The following is a 21,454-nucleotide window of genomic DNA, read 5'->3' on the forward strand; positions in this document are numbered from 1 at the left end:
GTTGTATCGTATTTTGAATATGTGTACCAACACATCATAAATTCATAAAAATCAACATTAAAGAGAAATAACATAGAGAGTCAATTGATATTTTCAGTTTTATCAACTTTTTTGTCAATCACTTTTGTTGTTTACAGTTTCTGTTTTTACCTGTTATACTTTTCAAAAGGATAAGCAAACATTTGTAAAAGTTGTATTCATGCTATGGCAATAACTGCTATAAGAAATCAGTTGATATTTTGCCGTATAGTGTAGGTTAACGAATATTCAAGTTGTCTCACAGGACGACTTCTGATATCATCTTGTTTTTGAACACAATTTTATTTCTCGAAATATCTGATTAGTTTGATGCAACAGACAGATTCATAACATGGATTTTTTCCTAGTCATGAACTGTTTTCGCGTAAAGAACGGAAACAACTTAGTCGGATAAAAGTGGGGAATATCATTCACAGTGCTCCTAAAAAGTCTCTTATATTTTTTTTTAAATACAGGTGAATTATTCCATGTATTTGCAAAGCTTGAAGGCACAATGTGCATGTTTGAATTAAAGTTATTGATATATTATCAAAGGATTTATTTTACCGTAAAAACAGTATTGCTTAAGAGAGTGTCCTCATTAAAAGAAATACTTACTAGATTTGAGAAAAATTGAACCTTGCAAATGCGCTCATATACGACACTTAAATAAAAATAAAGATATATGTATGAACATAGAATACTGTAAGACTATCTTATTAGATCGAATGGATGGTAGGTAATACAAGCATATAGCATTAGATCTAGGATTAGTTTATTAAATATGTCGTAAGGTTAACTTAAGAGCCTAAACAATCTATTTTTTAGGATTTCCCAAAGTAGTTCAGTAGAAAGGGATGACGATATGATGTAAAACATTTATTTATTGTTAACCTTTTTATTAGAGCGTGGCGGATCCAAAATATTTGTATTAAAAAAAGTCGGGAGGAGAAACAGGCTGTGGAAATATCAAGATCTTCCTTCTTAAACTAAAAGGGACACTGAAAATTTTGATTCTTGTGTTTAGCTCAGATCGGAATCCAGTCTTAATTCAACATTCGTTCCTCAAATCCAATCTGACGACATACATTTGTAATAAAGAAAAATTCCAAATCCACGGCCAATTCTAATCCCTTATATTCGAAGACCATTTTTACCTTCTTAAATGTAAGTCCAGTTCTTTGATTCTTTAACTGACTAATGTTTCCTGCGTATTGCAATAACTTCGTAGTTGCAGTGTAATTGAAGATTCGAACACCCAATACAAATATATTGAATTCAATCGGAGACTTCGCGACTTAAAAAAAGTCATTTGTGACAAATTCGGTAGACTATTATCAATACAAATTTTACAGCTTTGTTTCATAATTTTAACACATAGTTTATACAAGTAATGGAATTTTTTTTTTCGCTTACTTTTTGGTAATTAACAAATTGAAATTATATCATAAATAAACCTTATCTGATTCTTTACTATGATTATATCTTTTCATCTTATTACTATATTCTAATTATTTAGCTTCTTTGTTACATTTGATTTTGTCTTGCTGTCTTGACCTATCAATTTCTAAATCATGAACTAAGTATAGGTTAGATAATACTTGGTCATGTTTTTATGAATATTTAAAGCCCGAGGCCTAGCCGTGGGTTTCAAATGTTCATAAAACATGACCAAGCATTGTCTGACTAATTTAGAACATATTCACACCTTCGAATGACATAACAAAATTATCCTCTCCCATTGTAACAATCAAACCTTAATATGAGCTCACTTTAAGTGTTAACAAAAAAAAAAAAAGCAAAAAAAGTTATATTAATCAGCTTTTCTAAAACTGTACAATATTAAACAATTACAAAACGTCATCAATAAATCTTAAAATTACAATCGTTTCAACATCAGATGCATACTTCTTTATTGATGAAGGTATTGGTTTTTTCTCCAAACATTCCTTTGATTTTTTTATCAACAGTCATTATGTTTTTAAAAAAAATATTGATTTGAAGGCTTTGAAAATTAAACTAAATATTATTTTACCGACATCTTTGCTCCTTTTCAATTCCTTTTTAAGGGGGGGGGGGGGGGTGTCTATATATGTACTATTATATAACGGATTAATCTTTGTATGCATATGTCTAGTAGCTTGTATTTCATGCATTTTAATGACGTCAAAATGATAATTTGAACATATAGCTTGCGTTGTACTAGACAGACAAATTGATTTTGATTTAAACGTGCTAGCTCAAGAGGTAACAGTCCACAGGAAGATATATCACATTACTCAGATACATTTTTCAAACTCCAAGTCGGCAAGTCTATGTTTATACTTCCAAATGCTGCTTGTGCATGCTTGGCGAAAAAAACAGCAAAGCTAGTTTTAAAGTCTTTGGTTTAACCAGTGACCCCCTAATCTCTAATTTTCCTGGTAATGGACCTATTATTGAATTTTATAGTTGAGAACAACTTTATTAAATTAAATGTACTTGCATTAATTTTGATTGATTGTTGATGTTAATTTACGTTCAGAACTCTTGGCTATATCATAGCGCCTAGTTTTTATTTGTCGAGGAAGCCGGAGTACATTTAGAGAAGCACCTATCTTCGGTAGGAAACTACCAGTCCTAGTAAATTAGGATAGGAGTCCTACGCACCTGCCACGATTGGGAATCGTACATACAACCTCAGTGTTGACAGGTAGTAATAACTTTAGATGAACTACTTAGACCACTTGACCATCGAGTCCCTAAATGTACTTGAAGATAAAAATACCAAGGACAAATTTGAGCTTTAAATATACCGGTTTAGACGTTGCTACTGTATATGAAAAAAAGTCATGTTTGTGACAATTTAGGAACAATGTTATCAATACAATAAATATCAATTATTACTATTCCACTTCTTCATTCTTTAATCAACGTCTTTATCAGTGTTTATTCCGGCCTTAAACCATTGTTGTGACGTCAGCCTATTCATTTACCGTGGATTCTTTTTCTAGAATCAACGCTTCCTAAATCTGCCGCTGAAATTGACTCACCAAATTATTTTCAATTGTTTCCTTTGTGTGTCTTATTCAATTAAGTTTTAATTGGCTAACTAACCGATTTCTGTTCACCAATGGAATTAATTTGAAAACTTACCTTTAATCTTTGTAATTTGTATATGCCTTCACTGGGAATCGAACCCTTCCTTGAAATCTGTTATGAATGACTGACATCAACACATCGATGAAACCTCTCGGCTACCAATGGGTTACAACTTAGATGTCTATTTTATATATATAAATGAACATCGGACACACAGGGGATGTACCTTTATATATACACAATGGGCGGTCGTATAGTATAAGTTGGTAGCCGGGAGGTTAGCATGCTTATTGCGAACCCAATGAAAGTTTTCCACAGTGCCATCTCTATCTTGACCAGGTATTTAAACTTTTGAAAGTTCACCTGTCCTATTGAATAAATACAATAGCTATTGTTCTCTGTGTAGTTTATTCTCTGGGACCTTTAAATTTCTTCTAAGAGAAATCTATCATTCATTGATTAAATTACCTGAGTAAAAAAAAATTCTTATATATAGACAAAAATACTTTTTTTATACTCATTAATTGCGTGTGATGATGTATTTATTCAATATTAATAATATATTTTCATTCAGTTTAATATAAACATTGATTCAATCATAAAAAGTTAATTTCTAACAAAAGTTTTATCAATGTTCCTATTGAAATTTGATTTTTTTTTTGTTTAGTTATAGAATACATTTAAGAAGATCTTAATTTGAAACATCATTATTTTCAAGTTCTTATTCATGTCAAACAATCTTTTTTTTAAAAGGAACAATGTTGAAAGTTTTGTCAGAAATCAACTTTTTATGATTGAATCAATGTTTATATTAAACTGAATGAAAATATATTATTAATATTGAATAACTACATCATCACACCCAGTTAATGAGTATAAAAAAAGTATTTTTGTCTACATATAAGATCATTTTTTTACTCAGGTGATTTAATCAATGAATGATAGATTTCTCTTAGAAGAAATTTAAAGGTCCCAGAGAATAAACTACACAGAGAACAATAGCTATTGTATTTATTCAATAGGACAGGTGAACTTGCAAAAGTTTAAATACCTGGTCAAGATAGAGATGGCACTGTGGAAAACTTTCATTGGGTTCGCAATAAAATCAACGAGTTAAAAGATAGGGATTTGTCGGTTTAGGTTCGAATCCCAGTATTATCTCTGTTGTCCCAATTCTGTTTTTTCTTTTTTTTTCTAATTTTGCATGTTATAGTGGATATTTTTGTAATAATAGCGAATTTACCGTTTATGTTTTGGATTATTATTGGCTATTTCACATGTTTGAAACAAAAATGATTACATTCTATTTGTCCATTTTTGTTGTATAAATATAGTATGATTTCTTCTGTTTTACTACATAATTTTACAAATGTTTGTTCGCAAATTCCTATGCGAGAAAAATCGTGATGTGCCTTGAGTGCTAGAAATTTCGGTGATATACTTATTATATATACTTTATATATGCTCTTTGGTCGGGTTGTTGTCTCTTTGACACATTCCCCATTTCCATTCTCAATTTAATTAGAAATAAATTCGAATATGTCTTATTTTGTAAAAACAGATAATATTCAGATGCCTGATAATATAAAGATCTTTAAAGGTAGAAGGGTTATATTTGTATTTTGTTAACCAATTAATTGTGATCTGAGATTTATCAATGCATCGTTGGACACGATAACATGGTTATTTAAACTCACTTACAATACCTTCTAATTAAGAAAAAGGCTTTAATTTTGAAAAGAAATAAACACAATAGTTTAAGTTATAGATACAATGGATAAGCGTAGATTCATGAAAAATAAACCATTCGCCCTCCGGGCTCATGGTTTCTTTTTCAAGAATCCACGCTTATCCATTGTATCTATATAACTTATAACACTGACATCATAGTTTTGGGGTGTGGGTTTTTGCTAGATGATGAAGACATCACTGGGACTTTGAGATAAAAAAAAAAACAGCACTAAAAGCGCGGTTGTTTTGCTTTTGGTTATTCCATGTACCGGAGGCATTTTATGTAATGAATTGATACAGCACGTCCTTTCATTTCCAATGCATGGTTATTCTTTCTATAGCTATCTATACAATCATGTCAGCAAAATTATCTTTCTCGGGTATTTCAGACATAAGAAGGCTTCAACCTAGTTAATTACAGTTTAATCACTTTCTGTGTTTTATCATTTCGTTTTAAAATAAAACAAATACTCTTTTCTATCTAGAAATATCACCTTATATTTCATTTTAACTTTGACTTATCTTGATAATTAAGTAATTTCCTGCGTATCAGAAATCCGTTAAATTATATGTTGTTAAAATAGATTTCGATATAATGTTCTTTCAAATGGGATGTAAGATAAGATACTGCCAAAGTTTAATGAAAAGGATAATTTTGATACTGACTTAACAATTCTTTATTACAAGAAATTAACCATAACCACATTGCAAGATTAAATTTCTTGTTTATAAGAAACTGAAAAAAATACAACAAAAACGCTTGTATCATGTGATTCTTTATCACTCCGCAGTTAATTGCAATGGATAGGAACTTTGTTTTGTATACCATTGTTGTTTGCTGTGTTTTGTTGATGATTGTTGTCTTACCGTCCGTAGCTGATGAATGTAGTGGGAACAGTTGTAGAAATATGATTTCAATGCCATTAATGGATGACATGAAAGCTACATTAAAGGCGGATTTAGATGTTTCAAATATAAACAATCATTTGAAAGCATACATTGAACAAGAGATACGGAAAAGCGTTGAAACAGCCATGAAAGATGTAATGAGACAGCTGATTGATAACAAACTTCAAGAGGCCAATGCAACAATAGAAGCGACGATTCTTGAAGAGCTTAAAAAAAGTAAGTTATTTATCTTAGTTTAATTCTGTTTTATATTTTTTTTCATTTGAATATTTTGAATATGTCAATGTTTTAATTCTGTAATGATATTTTAAGGAAAACTCCTTTTAAATGATGTATTGTCATTCTTGCAAGGATTGTTCTATTTGAACATCGTCAGTACATTTTGAATATAAACAAAAAAGATAAAAAAAATACTTAGAAAATTGCATCTATAGTTACTTCAAACAGAGCTCGATCACGTGAAATAAGAATTTCCTTTTTACTACTATATGACAACTAGAACATCCATTAAATATACACTTTGCACTATTCATTTAGTTAAGATACGAAATAGAATTAAAAAAAATAAGTGGAAAGTCTGAGCGAAAAATTACAAGGTTCTCCAAATCAATTATGAGTCCTTTTATTCAAGACTTTCATTCCAGACTAAAAGGTGAATGTTCATCGTTCTTATATTTAAAAAAGGCGTCTGTAATTCAGTGGTTGTCAATGTTTGCTCTCTGCTATACTTGCTTTTCAATTAATGTTGTGTTTTAAATCAGACCTTCCTTTTTTCCGTTTGAACTTTTTGACATATTTGTCATGTCGAGGCCTTTCATAGCTGTTTATACGTTATGGGATTTGCGCAGTGTCGAAGGTTGTACGGTGACCTACAGTTGTGTCCGGATAAGGTGACATGTCTTCCTGCTCGATGGCCGAGTGGTGTAAGTAGTTCAACTGCTGTACCACTAGCCTGTCAACACTGAAGTTTTGAGTTCAAGCCCTTTATGTGGCAGATGCATTTGAATCCAATATTAATTGACTAAGTTTGCCAGATTTCCTGTCAAAGGTCGGTGGTTCTTTCTGAGTACTGTGGCTTCCTCAAACAATAAAAAATGATCGCCAAGATATAGCCAATAGTGCTAAAGGTGGCGTTAAATCACCAAAAAAAATCAATCAATAAAGCCATCGGTGCTACAGATCTGACAACATTGACATGGTCAATTTGTATAAGCTACATTCAAATGCTCTTTCCCTCCACTGTGATATAGCAACTCGACGGATGCCACTTGTAGAGCATGAACTAATAACCTTTAAGAAGCACATGGGTTTACTCCGAGTATTTTAATAGGGTTTGTGTTGCGTTTGATTTTTTCAAAACCAATCAAAGATACCAAGTTTATAATATGGTACGCAAGACACCCGATTCGTCTTCAAAATACTCATTAATGGCGCTCGAATAAAAACAGTTAGAATGCCAAATAAGTAAAAAGATTCAAAAGCAATGAAAACCAAAATTTTCAAGGAGTATCTCAACCCGGTTAAGGCCGTATATGACTAGGGTTATAATGGTAGATGTAAAATCTGTGTCTTGAAAGGCTGTCACATCTGTTAAGATTTATGTTTAGAAAACATAACTGTATAATGCTGTATGGATTTGGAAATGTTTAAGATTTAGACGAAAAAATATCCGTTTTTGTATGATGCCGAATCATCAGATATGACTAATCAAATGATTTTGACCAGAGTAATATAGTGGGGATCACTTGTGGATTTAGAATTGTTGAACTTTTCAGAGAACCAAATTTCATTTGAATTTTTGATTGGTTCTGTGTTGTTACTCAATCTTTATTTTCCTGTGCAGTATATTGTGGATTGTTGTTTTGATCATTGTTTTATGTTTTTTTCATCTTATGGTTTTTGATTGCCTCTAATGTATTTTCTTCTCTTGCTTATATCATTACTTATTGTGCGGGTGAAATATGTTTGATATAATTCGAGATGATTTATCAAATACTTTCACTTTAAATTCATAACTTACTTGAATATAAAAGAAAAGACAACAGATACCTAACGGACATTGAAAACCCATAAGCAGATAAAAACTGAAAACGCCATGGCACAAAAAAAAGCCTAAAAAAAACCCCGAAAACCCGAAAAAAGTCTACATAATATAGAAACCAAAGATTGAGCAACACCACAAAAACAGTATAATGTACGGAAGAGTTTGTTAACACGTTTAAGCCCTATTACTGTTTTCAATAATCTGTAGAGTTTTAAGTATTCCTTCTTCAATAATCCTTTCCCCCGAATATGACTTACCGAATTAGACTAAGCACCAGGTAGTACTAACATGAGCAACACGACGGGTGCCATATATGGAGCAGGCTTTGTTTACCCGTCCGGAGAACCTAAGATCATCCCCGGTTTTTCGTGCTTGGGGTTAGTGTACAGTCTTTATTTTCTATGTTGTGTTTCGTGTACTGTTTTTGTCTTATGGTCTTTTCATTTTTTTGCCATTGCGTTGTCAGTTTATTTTCAGCTGATGAGTAAATCTCCCTTTTGTATCTTTCGTCTCTCTTTCATTAGCTCTAGTATACACGTAAGTGTTATTTCCGATTGAACGTGATTGTACATTTATGGTAACTGTGCTTTAATAATTTCTAACAGGAATTGGTGTTACCTATGTTAGATGGGGAAGAAAAAGTTGTCCTGATGGTGCTGAACTGGTTTATACAGGTAGATCGTTTATTATAAAAAATTGCACCCTTGACTATTCATTTAGCGCAAAGTGTTACAGTCTGTAATCATGGCTTTAAAACGTTTAACTTGATTTTGTTTTTCGATTGCTCTTTCTTTTACCACAATTACCGTGATGTTTAATCGAGTGGTGTTTTTTTTATTCTGGTTGCATTATTCTTATCAACTTTTTTTAAAACTTTACTGTTTACTATTGATCTAAATTACATTGAACAATACTGTATCAAATCCAAATATAAGACCAACAACATCAAAACCTGTAAATATTTGATAAAAGATGCTTTACAAACCAAATGTTGTAGTTTAAAATTTAACTGCAACAGGAGCAATGATTGTCTCAGTTAAGTAATAATATGAACAGTACCAATTATATTGCCTCATAATCAAATGTTTTATACGACTATAGTATACCATTTGCGGGTTGATATATGTCGTTGAAACCAAGGGCAGACCCAAGAAACTGATGTGCATCCATTTATCTGCATTCTGCTTAAGACATATTATATCAACATTTCAATCAATTTCTATGGCAGTTTTCATTACGGAAAAAAATATATCACAGCATTAACATTTAACTTGAACTGAACATCTTGGTGTAGAAACAGCCATGGTCATCGTGACTACGTCTTACCTTCACTTCATGATAGTGACTTTCTAAATTTTATGCTGATGTTGGTTAACGGCAATCCCCATTACATATTCCATTCCAAATAAATGAAAAAATATACAGCCATTATCTTGGATATTGCTCTCTACAAAATTATCAGATATTTTGGCATTGAAAACACTTAATGCTATCATCTAACACATGTCTGTACCGACAAAGTTCTTGTTGCTATTAATTTTTGAAATACTCCTAATTATAATCTAATTTTGTTATATCATACATATACCATGAATATTGCAACTGAAATATTCACCTACATACACTTGATACAGAATTCAATATAAACGACTTAAAACCTTCTGAGTGTATCTACGAAAGTTCGAACTCATATATTAGAATAATGGATGATTTGTGGTATATGTTAGTGGGAAAGCACCCAACGTTCAATATAAGTTAAACCATCTTGAGAGTCACACTCTCCTGCTGACCACGGTACAACTGGTTACCTTAACATTGTCAATACTAATCTTTACGGAATATATAGGCCAAAATGCCGAATAACCGTAAATATAAAAAAGAAGATGTGGTATGATTGCCAATGAGACAACTCTCCACAAGAGACCAAATGACACAGAAATTAACAACTATAGGTCACCGTACGACCTTCAACAATGAGCAAAGCCCATACCGCACAGTCAGCTATAAAAGGCCCCGAAATGACAATGTAAAACAATTCAAACGAGAAAACTAACGGCCTAATTTATGTACAAAAAATGAACGAAAAACAAATATGCAACACATAAACAAACGACAACCACTGAATTACAGGCTCCTGAAATGGGACATGCACATACATACAGAATATGGCAGGGTTAAACATGTTAGCGGGATCCCAACCCTCCCCCTAACCTGGGACAGTGGTGTGACAGTACAACATAAGAACGAAATATAATCAAAGTACTGAAGTACTGAACATCGGATGACCACAAGTTCTTGAGGATGGTCAAAAGCACTTGTCTCAGAAAAAAACAACATATCTCTTTACCTGAAACTGAGGTTAATGTACAGAGATATATTTTTTTCTGAGACAAGTTCGTGCGTGGATGATGAATAAATGACAGGAAATTCAACTTCACCGTAATAACTATTATATTGTAGTGATACAAATCAGTATACATGGTGGACACTTTTCTGTAAAAATTCGATTTTTCTAAGATTGGATACGAGTAGGCATTCATATTTTCCCGCAAAAACAATTACAGAGTTACCGGTCCTCGCAAAAAGTTCTCTGAGATATTCTTCCGCATGCTTTAACACAATTTTTCGGTACGTCTGCATTGATATTATCATTGATTTTGTACTTATATATATATATCTAACTACAAAACATTTTCATATTATTAATTTATGTTGTAAACAAAAATATTTTTATCAGTATTCATTGAAGAGATGTATTTATATCAAACGATAATGAATGTTATTTTGCATTCGTTTATGTGCGCATATTTATCATGTTTATAGATCGGTTACAAACCCAAAACTAATTTACATAATGGAAATCTAGGCGATAACAATACATCTGAATGACCCCAAGGTCATCGCGATGTAAAAATCAGTTGAAAGAGGCTTAAATCATCAGATGGATAAAAATACAAATATTACAAATACAAGTGGACGTGGCCGGGTACTTGTATATACAAACAACAAAAAGACACTAAGTACAGAACTGAGAGTACTCGCAGTTACTGACAGCTAGTTCAAAGCAACTAACAACTAATAAAAAAAATCATGCATCTAAGACTAAATTATCAATTCGTACACATCCAACATCCAATGGATTTAGTGTAAAGAAGTCATAAACAGTCAGAGAAAAACATGACTTCATATTTGAGATAATTTCTTTAAAATCTGTGAGATAAACCAAATTCTGTATGTTCTCTTTTTTCACCCAATATAGGTTGCATTTCTGTAAATACTGACAATACAATTTCCCATAGGAACTCCTTTTACGGCTAAAACTGTACCACTTTTACTATGAAGTTTTGAAAAAAATTATATCCTAGAATGGAAAGTTCATATGCACTACAATTTTTTTCTAAGGTCAAAATATAGGGCTGTGCGGCATATTTTCAACATTTATATGCTCCGAACTTCTAACAGTTTAAACTAACACTAAATTTCTTAACTATCCCTACCTTGACTGAAGGATTTCCACATATTTCTATATAGACAATATGCATATGTATATTTACTGGGAACATTCTTAAGTTATGTCTCTACGTAAGCCTGACTCCATTTAAGGAAACATTGCTTCAAAATACTTACCGAAAAACTTCATTTAGAGAGACATCTGACAAACAACTAAAATCTATATAAAGGGGAATATAATCATGATGGACATTAATTTTAACGACTAATGGCATAATCATTATCAACTCATTCCTCTGCAAAATTTGTTTGCCGAAGAGCCGAAATACCTTGCGCCTTAATCTATAAAATGGAAGTGAAGCTTTAAAATACTAATGGCTTCTTAAGATGATTATTCGAGATAATGTATAAAACGTCTGAAAAATGATTTTCTAGTCTTTCAGAATTGAGTTAAACTTTGCGATTGTTAATACAAACCACCATTACAAAACTGGTGTGTTTTGTAACACTCATTTTTAAAAACCCAAATATCGCTAAACAATGGGTGTGGTTTTGGCACGGATGGCCTAAGCAAGATTTTGAACAACTTTTGGAAAATTTGGTTTTCGAAATTTTCTTCAACTTTGTATTTAATTTGGCCTTTTATCTGTTCTGATTAGAGCTCTACTGATGATTCTTATGAGTTGAAACGCGCGTCTGGCGTATAAGCCTGGCTCTGATGAGTTTTACAACCACTGGGCCGATGCTACTACGGGTGGACGTTTCCACCACGATGGTATCACCATTTTATGAAATATCATTGGTATGGTAATTTTCTGTTAATTCACTACAGAAATTTTTTAAATACTAAGAGTGTGTTTACCCCTTTGTAATGATGACCTAATTCAGAATCGGCACAAGTTTTTTGAAATTTGGTTTTTAATGTTTTTCAACTTCGTATGTGATTTTGCCCTCCAACTGTTTTGATTCGACAGCCACTGAGGATTCATATGGTGATGAAACGCGCGTCTGACGTACTAAATTATAATCCTAGTATCTTCGTTTAGTTTTGCTTCTATGGAAATTTTAAAAAAGATAGGTTCCTAGACAATGATGCTAACAAATATCGTTTTCATACGTAAATAACATAATATAAACTCCTTGATAAAGGAATTCGGTATGGATAATTTACTTGGAAAACCATGAGATACTCAGACGACACATACAAAAGATGAAATCCTGAGCAATCATAAGTCTGTTTTCCATTTGTATGTTCCTTTGTCATTTCAATAAAAGATGAAAAACTGCATCTTCCGTCACTCTTCTCACTTAATATACAAATAACATATGTTCAAAAAACAACGATTAAAAATATGGCTAAAGTTTATATAAATTTTTTTTCAGGAATGGACTACTCATATTTTGTCAAAATCTGTTCTTTTGCAAACAATATTCACAACTCTAGAACATAGGCGATCGATTAATTTACGGTATAGACATTTGTCTAATATTGATAACCGTATATTGACAAATATTTTTTTTTAAATGTGTGTTTGTTGAATTGCTACTTTATTGCTTACCCTCTCGGAGTACCTGAGATCACCTCTAGATTTTGGTGGGGTTTCTGTTGCTTAGTCTTTAGATTTCTATGTCGTGTTTTGTGTACTGTTGTTCGTCTGTTGGTCTTTTTTTCTTTTTTAACCATGGCGTTGTAAGTTTATTTTCGACTTATGAGTTTGAATGTCCCTTTTGTACATTTCGCCTTTCTTTTGTTGACGTTACCCAACATTATTGTATATGTCTGTTACTACTCAAATGAGATGTTAGAGAAGCCTATATATATTTTTGTTTTTCAAAGTTTTGATTTATTAATGGTTCATTTCATAGAAAAAAAAATGACATGATATGAAACGAACCTTTTATTCTTTAAAACTTCCTAATCAAAGTCAGTCTAACAAATTGAACGTAAAATTGGAAGAAAAAGACAAATGTTCACTGACAATGATTTACCAGAAGTAAATTGTTACGGTGACAAGGTTGATATTTACGAAGAAATTCACTTTTGGTTTATTCATATCTGCATAATCTGTCATTGTGTGCTTAATATTGTACACTTATATTTGTGTTGTTATAGGCCAAGCTAGTGGTAACTATTTCCATCATAGCGGCGGTGGAGTTAATAATCTATGTCTTCCGAATGATCCAGAAAATGGAGAACATCAACCATTTGCAAATTCTCAGATTTTTGGAGCTGAGTATATGATACATGCAAGAAGGAAGCAACATGGTATGTCGGGCAATTTGGAATTCCGAGAAGTACCATGTGTTGTCTGTCGCAGGAAGCGGAGGTCTTCTGTAATTATTGTTCCTGGTAAATATGAGTGCAATTATAGTAATATGAGAACAAAAATAACAATCGAAGGCTTATACAATGAAAACATCGAGGGTGGATATCGTAATGGTGTATAATACGACATAACAAATAATCAGGTTTTTTCCATTCATATTCAATATTTACAAAGAAGGCGTGATTTACTAACCGATTCAGTATAAGTGGTTCTTTCTCCTGATGCTCTGATAATTATCAATAGTTACTGGCCTCTCACAAGTCCGATTTTACAATCTTGACACCTGTTGGGAGTGTTTTTGCTTTCTTAAGCGATAGTTTTCTACAGACATCTGTGGCTACATTAATCTATTTTCTTGGAGGAGTCAAGTGTTCATGGTTGGTGAGGTCTGTTGTACTGTCCAATGCGTTTGGTAATTCCTGATGTCCTTTTTATAGAATATTGTACAGTAAAACATTCCTATCACAATGATTTGCCTCTTTATAAACGAAAACAAATTGAACCAGTGCCGTGACGTCAGCCTATTCATTAACGGTGGTTTAATTTTCTAGAATCTCTTGCTGAAATGGACTCACCAAATTATTTGCAATTAGTTCCTTTGTGTGCTTCATTTCATTAAATTTGCTGCATTGGCTAATTTACTGATTTCACTTAACTACTGGAATTGATTTAAAAACTTACCTTTAACTTTCGTTACTTTTCTTTGCCTTCACTGGGAAACGAATCCCTCCTTGAAGTCTGTTATGTATTACTGATATCAAACACATCGACAAATCCTCTTAGCTACCAATGGGTTGCAATTTAGATTTAAATTGTATCGATAAACATAAATTAATTTTAGAATATGATACACACAGGTACAGTGAACACACACACACACACATACAGACAAACACATATACATATATAATTGATAATCGTGTAGTATGAGTTGGTAGCCGCGATGTTTAGACGAATTAGTTGTAGAGACAAAGTAAGTAGAGATTTGTCGGGTTGGTTTAGGTTAGAATCTCTGTTTTCTCTTTGTTGTTCCTTTTCTTTAGTTTTTCTTTTTTCCTTATCTTGTGTGTTATTGTTGATATTTTTTGTAAGAAGAATAAATCTTCCCGTTTATTTTTGGTTATTGGCTATTTCACGTATTTCAAAAGAAAATGATTACATTCATGTCCATTTTTTTATGCATAAAGGGTGATTTCGTCTGTTTTAATACATATCTTTATAAATGCATATTCACAAATCAATATGAGAGTAAATCGTAATGTGCATATTATCCGGTTTCTTGCTAAAAATCGGTAACACACATGAACTTAGAAATTAGTTCGAATATGCCTTATTCTGTGAATTGAGGATAATGTTCTGTCAGATACATAATAATTTAATGGACATGTCAGTACAGTATACTAGAAGTGCATGCGATTTTGTTTTTAAAATCATTTCATTATTTAAATCCTTACCTGTATACTTCTAACTATTGATTGTTTCTTGTGAATCATTCAAGATGATTATGTGATTATTAAAACTCACTGACAATACGGCCTAATTAATGAAAGAACTGTAATTTTGAATAGACATCTCAACAATAGTTTAAATAATAGGCATAACGGATAAGCGTTGGATAGTTGTATCTTTTTAACGAACCAACGCTTATCCATTGTATATATTTTATATAACAACATGCTTTCATATTCCCCATAATAAGAAAACAGATTGATATTTCATTTTTTAATACGATGCAACAAACCCAAACAGGGCCAACAGAAAGAAAAGTAGGCCAAAATCTGAACCTTGAATCAGCTATGCATGAAGGAAATACATTCTTAATCTAAAACTATTTCCATTTCTTGTTTTATAACATAGATCTACTTCTATCATGTGCGATTGTATCATAATCTTCCGAAGTCATATACCTATTAACGTTTGAAATCAGAATTATTATAGGGTTAGCAGATCTTTGAAAGGTCAACATGCGTACGTTTATCAAGGAACTTCACAATATGAAAATGATCATTTAAGAGGATATCTTTTGAAATAAATATTCATCATCAAGTTGTACTAATAGTTTTTAATGTGCAGCTTTCTACATATACATGATACAATTATATATGCTTATAGGTAGAAAAACCTGCTATAAAGACTGGAATGCTGAATACAAAGGATACTTGATGGCCGCTCATAACGATCACAAAAAGACTGATTACGCATGTGTTGATGTTAATGCCGAACCATTCGACAATAAATCATCCTATCATAGTGACGGTGTTCTCTTCTATCCAATTAGAACCAGTTGCGGTAGTTTGAGATGCCCCCCGTATAACGCAGAGGCAGACGTATATTGCGTGGTATGCTCCAAGTAAAATTACTATTATTAGACTGGTGCTACCCGAGTTTCAAATGTATCAAACTTTAAAATAAATACATTACTTACCTTCCCTACCTTATATTTTGACTTAAAATTTACGAAACAACCTTGTAGTATTTTTTTTTTAACATTTCCTCTATGTCAGGATCATCCTTTCTGGTCTATATATTTGAACGACGCCTTGAAAAAATTATCTTTAACGTACAAAGTGCAAGGAAGCAGTATCTATACGTAATAATGAAAAATATTGTGGCATCACCTAAAATTTCTGACGACAAAAAAATATTCATGTATGATCATGCATAACGTTTCTAAAATGTAATTTTATTACATGTTCAAACTTTACAGACAAAAAGGGAAACAGCATCATAACACATTGACTGTTAGTTGGAAGGCTGCAATGCGACATAACACATTGACTGTTAGTTGGAAGGCTGCAATGCGACATAACACATTGACTGTTAGTTGGAAGGCTGCAATGCGACATAACACATTGACTGTTAGTTGGAAGGCTGCAATGCGACATAACACATTGACTGTTAGTTGGAAGGCTGCAATGCCAGCTTTTAGCATCATGTATACGTAATATCCATCCGTTAGCTTTTCACATTTTGATCTCCTTGAGAACTACTGCATAAAATGAAGCCAAACACGGCAGAAATAATCCTGACATGCTTGACATGCTTCTTTCCCAGTGTTGCTACTTATGACCTTGTTCGTCAATTAACTCGGCTTCATGGCCTTTTCTAATTTTTGAATGGCTAAATCATAAACTTCAAAACCTATTTGATTGTATTTGGAATTCAACTGTTTGAGTGCCAAGTACAATTTTTATAAAGACGAAACGCGCTGACATATTAATTCACAAACTGGTATCGTTAATGAGATTCATTCCTGATAACACAATTGCAACATACGTTTACGCTCTTCGGTTCCAGCAAGTGATTGTGATAGAATTTTTTCGTGAATTTAGTGCTCAAAGTCGTGATCTGGTAGGAATTGGATGGAAATTGCCATATGAACAAAATATGAACATTTTTCATATCAGATTCAACATAGAAAAAGGTAATAATGAGTATCTTGGAACAAACGGAAGGGTTGTACTTCTTCAAAAAAAAATTAAAATAATAAAAAATACCGAATTCCAAGGGAAATTCAAAACGGAAAGTCCTTAATAAAGACAAAACCGTCTTTATTAAGGACTTTCCGTTTTGAATTTCCCTTGGAATTCGGTATTTTTTATTATTTTAATTTTTTTTTGAAACTTAGAAACTGTTTTAAAAATTATCACAAAAGTATGCAATATGAAAACTCTATATATTGGAACTATCTAGGGGTCCTTTGTGTATTTTGTTAGTAGATTGTATTGTTATATTGTGCACAGTGAGTCAAGCTCTTTCAATCAATTTTAAAGTTTGTGTTCTAGTGTTGTGCAGTTAATCCCTCCATATTCTTTATGTGCCTGTTCCAAGCCAGGAGCCTGTATTTCGGTTTCTATAAAAAATGTTATTAGCTGAAATCAAACCGTTCTTCATAGAATTGTTTCACAGGTTTTTTGTTTGTTTTTGGATCCATTAAAGCTGATATGCGATGGGAAATGCATATGATTATTCAAGATTCATCAAACAATTATAACATAAGGCTGAAATATAATAATTAATCCACTGATTTGAAGTTTCCTAATACCGTTCCGTTTGAATAAAAATGAAAGTTTTCTTCTAAGCACAAAGTGCTTGACGTTTTTGTCAGTTCTAAAGATGTAATTTTTCAAGCATCTCGCAAACTACTTTTTCGGAAAGAAAAAAAAAGGAATTTAACAATAGTTTTAATGTGAACCAGCACAATAGGGATAATGCCAATTAGTCCTAAGGTAGTAAGTTCCACGTGCATAGAGTGACAAGTTATATCCCATCTCTTGGCAGCCCTTTCCACAATGTGCGCAGTGTCCATTCTTATAATCATCCCCACTATTACATGGGTGGGACGTAAAATGGCAGTCTGAATTCACTGATTCAATGAAGTAGTAAACCGCTCTCATGTGACCACAACTGTAGAAAGGTGCTATTGCTATAAAGAAAAAGATATTTGGATATAATGATGACTTTTCTGTCATGCATACCAAAGGGTGAGTGTTACAAAAATACTAATAAACGTGGGGAATTCATATGACATTTAATGACCTGGATAAAACAAGGACCCTTCCTTAAAGTTCAGGTATTTGGATGGAATGAGAGAAACAACAAACCTTGCCAAAATTGATAAAAAAAAACAATCCAAATCACATAAATCAGAAAAAAAAGAAAAAAAAAATTGCTGGTGAATTACTGCAATTGTATTACATAAATGAATTCTATAGGGCAATACGAAATATATTTATTGGCAAAATGATATGATACACTCATTGAATTTAAAGAAAAATGATGTTATAAGATATACTATACGGTCAAAAGATATACTATACGGTCAAAAGATATACTATACGGTCAAAAGATATACTATACGGTCAAAAGATATACTATACGGTCAAAAGATATACTATACGGTCAAAAGCACATCCAGGTTGGCTTTTTCCTCCATTTGGGTAAAAATCTGCATGCCCCATACGATGTTGAAATCCCAAAACTGCAATCGAGAAAATGAAAAAAATGCAAAATATACACGCTTAGTATTTTAACAGTTAGATAGAAACAAAATGTAAAATTTAGGTTATAATGAAAGGGTGCCGTTGCATTTAAGATTCCCTATGCTATGAATATATATATCAAAATACATGTACACATTTTATGAAAATAAGAAATTAACATAGAATGAACTTTCATACTTTTAATGTTGAATTAGATCTTTTTACCCGTATTAATGACTGACACAACATACCTCCACTGCTACTTCACACTAACATTGATCATCTACCAAATTTAATATTATTAACAGTACAATTTTAATGCACTAGATGCTAATTTCGACAATTCGCCGTTTCAAAATCGTACCCCAAAAGGAAAATTGCGTCATGTCATCTTTGTTGAATTTGCAATGTATATGACATTGATAGCCCATCACAAGGTTTTTATGTACGTTTTGGAAAATATTACCAAAAATGCATAAGATTCTGAAACAGTGAAGGAGTGTCTCTTCAGTGGTGCTAGTGTTTATTACAACAAAGCTGTAGCGACACACAGGGATCACTTCTAGCGTCGTGATTCGTCGGCTGCACCATAATGAGTTATTCCTTGGAAATGGCTTAGAATTCAATGACCTTGCATATATTCTTTTACAGAACACGAAGTTGTGTACCTGCTGTTTTAGTTTCTTATTTGAGTGAATTTTGGTGTTTTCTATACCAAAAAAATGACTTAGCAATTTCTGCTTACGTAAGTCAAGAGTGTCAACCCCTTACCCCTCTAATAAAAATTTCTTTAAACTTGCACAATTTCTTCTACAGAGCAGGGGCTTCGGTGGCCGAGTGGTCTACGTAATCCAACTACTACATACCACAACGAAATAGCCAATATTGCTCAAAGTAGCGTAAAACGTCAATCAATCAATCAATCAATCTACAAAGCATGCATTTGATCATGCACCGTCTTTTTTATCCGTGTGATGTCTTGTGTTTTCAATTCCGAAACATTGATTCTGCAAAGCCTGGATATATTGATTGTTACTTGCTTATCGTCCAGTGGCAAATATTTCATGGATTTTCATTAAAAATAATTGTGGACAAAAAAAAATGTTCAAACACGGAAAATATGTTCACAACATAAGGTGATGACAACATTAATGAAAATATAAAATTGGGTTCCTTTTATACTAACAGTATTCATATAAGCTATAGCCCGTAATTAGCTATAGCATCAATATGCGCCATGGATTAATGTTTGAAATGCAGTATGAAAAGGGAATTTTTATTTTATCACTTACACAGATCTTTTACAATGGGTGTGACTTTTGAGTGCGTTAAGGCTGACATTTATCAACACGTGCTGATATATAACGATTTTTTAAAAAATGGAGGTCAGTGTATGTAATGTGCGAATCCTGAAATGTCATTTTTACTGTATCCGTGATGAATTTCTGATGTAGAATGATAAATAAACAGACGACAAATTCGTGATTTTTGAAAAAAAATAAGAAATGATATATATTGTGTACTGTTTTTATAAATTCATGATATAGGTATGAGATGCTGACGGGTTTTCATCGCGCCTAGAGCCATCCAGGTAAAAAATTGATACACAAATAGATAAATATTAAGAATAGTTCAAGAACAGAGCGTGCAAGAGATTTAAAAGTAGCAGTTAAGTTTCGTTTGCAGAAAAATGTACCTTTTAACATAGTTATTAATGTTGTTTAACTTAATACAGGTTTTGTTATTCAGCTTGTTGATATTGAATCAAATTCCACTATGCTGTTTTAATTATGCGATTCATGTTTACTGTCGAATAATGATACAGTTCATTTTCACTGTAGAGCGATTCATTTCTATTGTACATGCGATGTATTTTCACAGAAGGAAATTAATTAATTTTCGTTATATAAAGTCTTGATTCAGCCGACTCTTTAACAAAATTTATGAAGTTAGAAGGATTGCTTATTTATGGAAACTTAGTGAGTGAAAGTCTGAGGTAATATATCAATAAATTTCTTTAAAATGGTATTTATTGCTAATATAGTCAATTTTATTTTCTCTAATAATTTGTCCAGATCCAGATCTATATGTAGGATAAAATTTATCCTTTCCTATGACACGCCATCATTAAATACATATATCTTGGACAGTTAAGCCAATCCACGTCACCGAAAAAGCAAAGTTTCTGTTTCGGTCTAAATGTACATCGCATACTGATAAATTAAAACGTCATGATAGCTATTTTCCTAATGCTTGTAGTTTAAAGGTGTGGTTGGCTTGCTTGCTTTGATTGTGTAAATGTTGCCCTTAGCATTGTAATTAAGATTGAGCAAACACAAAACGATCTTCATTTCACGATTGAATGAGTGGAAACGTTTTCAATTTGCACAAACAGTTGACGCTTGGATGACTGGATAATTGATATTTATCATGTCATTTTGTATACAGTAAAGGAAGTTCGAGCAACAGTCTAGTCACCTTAAATATGTTTGAATTTCTTATAAGTCGGTGTTACAAATAAGCAAATACGCAAAGTAAGAATACAAAGAAATATTGAAAACAGTTTATTGTTACATGTTTATATGGTTTTATACCACGGGGTATAACCGCCGTACAGTTGATTGCGGACGTTAATCGTTACATCGCGATGCGATGTTGGTAGATAGACCGTTCTTATATTTTCACCAAAGAATAATTGTTGTACTGTTCAGTTAAGTATTCAATGATTATGAAAACAGCAGCATTGTATATCATTTATATTACATGAACTCCATGTGACTTTTTTAAATAGACAGGTCTGTGAATTACTTGTAAACATCGCGAAACAAACACTATGTGTAACTCAAACTTGATTAAACTACAAATAGAGCATAGTTGGTTGGCTTTTACACTGAATGCGACCGTGTGTTTAG

General features: G+C 32.3%; 1 protein-coding gene across 1 annotated transcript; it reads left to right on the plus strand.

Annotated features, from left to right (window-relative positions):
• Positions 1–5,431: 5,431 nt before the first annotated feature.
• On the plus strand, positions 5,432–15,988 carry LOC127706989 (short-chain collagen C4-like). Its single transcript, XM_052211753.1, has 4 exons — positions 5,432–5,955; positions 8,389–8,457; positions 13,347–13,583; positions 15,673–15,988. Exons 1-4 carry the CDS (start codon positions 5,631–5,633, stop codon positions 15,912–15,914), a joined length of 873 nt encoding a protein of 290 aa, XP_052067713.1. The 5' UTR covers positions 5,432–5,630; the 3' UTR covers positions 15,915–15,988.
• The last annotated feature ends 5,466 nt before the right edge of the window (positions 15,989–21,454 follow it).

The sequence above is a fragment of the Mytilus californianus genome, unplaced genomic scaffold (assembly GCF_021869535.1).
Source record: "Mytilus californianus isolate M0D057914Y unplaced genomic scaffold, xbMytCali1.0.p SCAF_6, whole genome shotgun sequence".
Classification (NCBI taxonomy): Eukaryota; Metazoa; Mollusca; class Bivalvia; order Mytilida; family Mytilidae; genus Mytilus; species Mytilus californianus.

What these genes read in the sequence shown, in the direction of transcription:
- LOC127706989 (XM_052211753.1), top strand. Translation starts at nt 5,631, where the DNA reads ATGGATAGGAACTTTGTTTTGTATACCATTGTTGTTTGCTGTGTTTTG. An exon ending in TCTTGAAGAGCTTAAAAAAA is followed by an intron (nt 5,956 to 8,388) that starts GTAAGTTATTTA and finishes AATTTCTAACAG; the next exon opens with GAATTGGTGTTACCTATGTT. An exon ending in TGCTGAACTGGTTTATACAG is followed by an intron (nt 8,458 to 13,346) that starts GTAGATCGTTTA and finishes GTGTTGTTATAG; the next exon opens with GCCAAGCTAGTGGTAACTAT.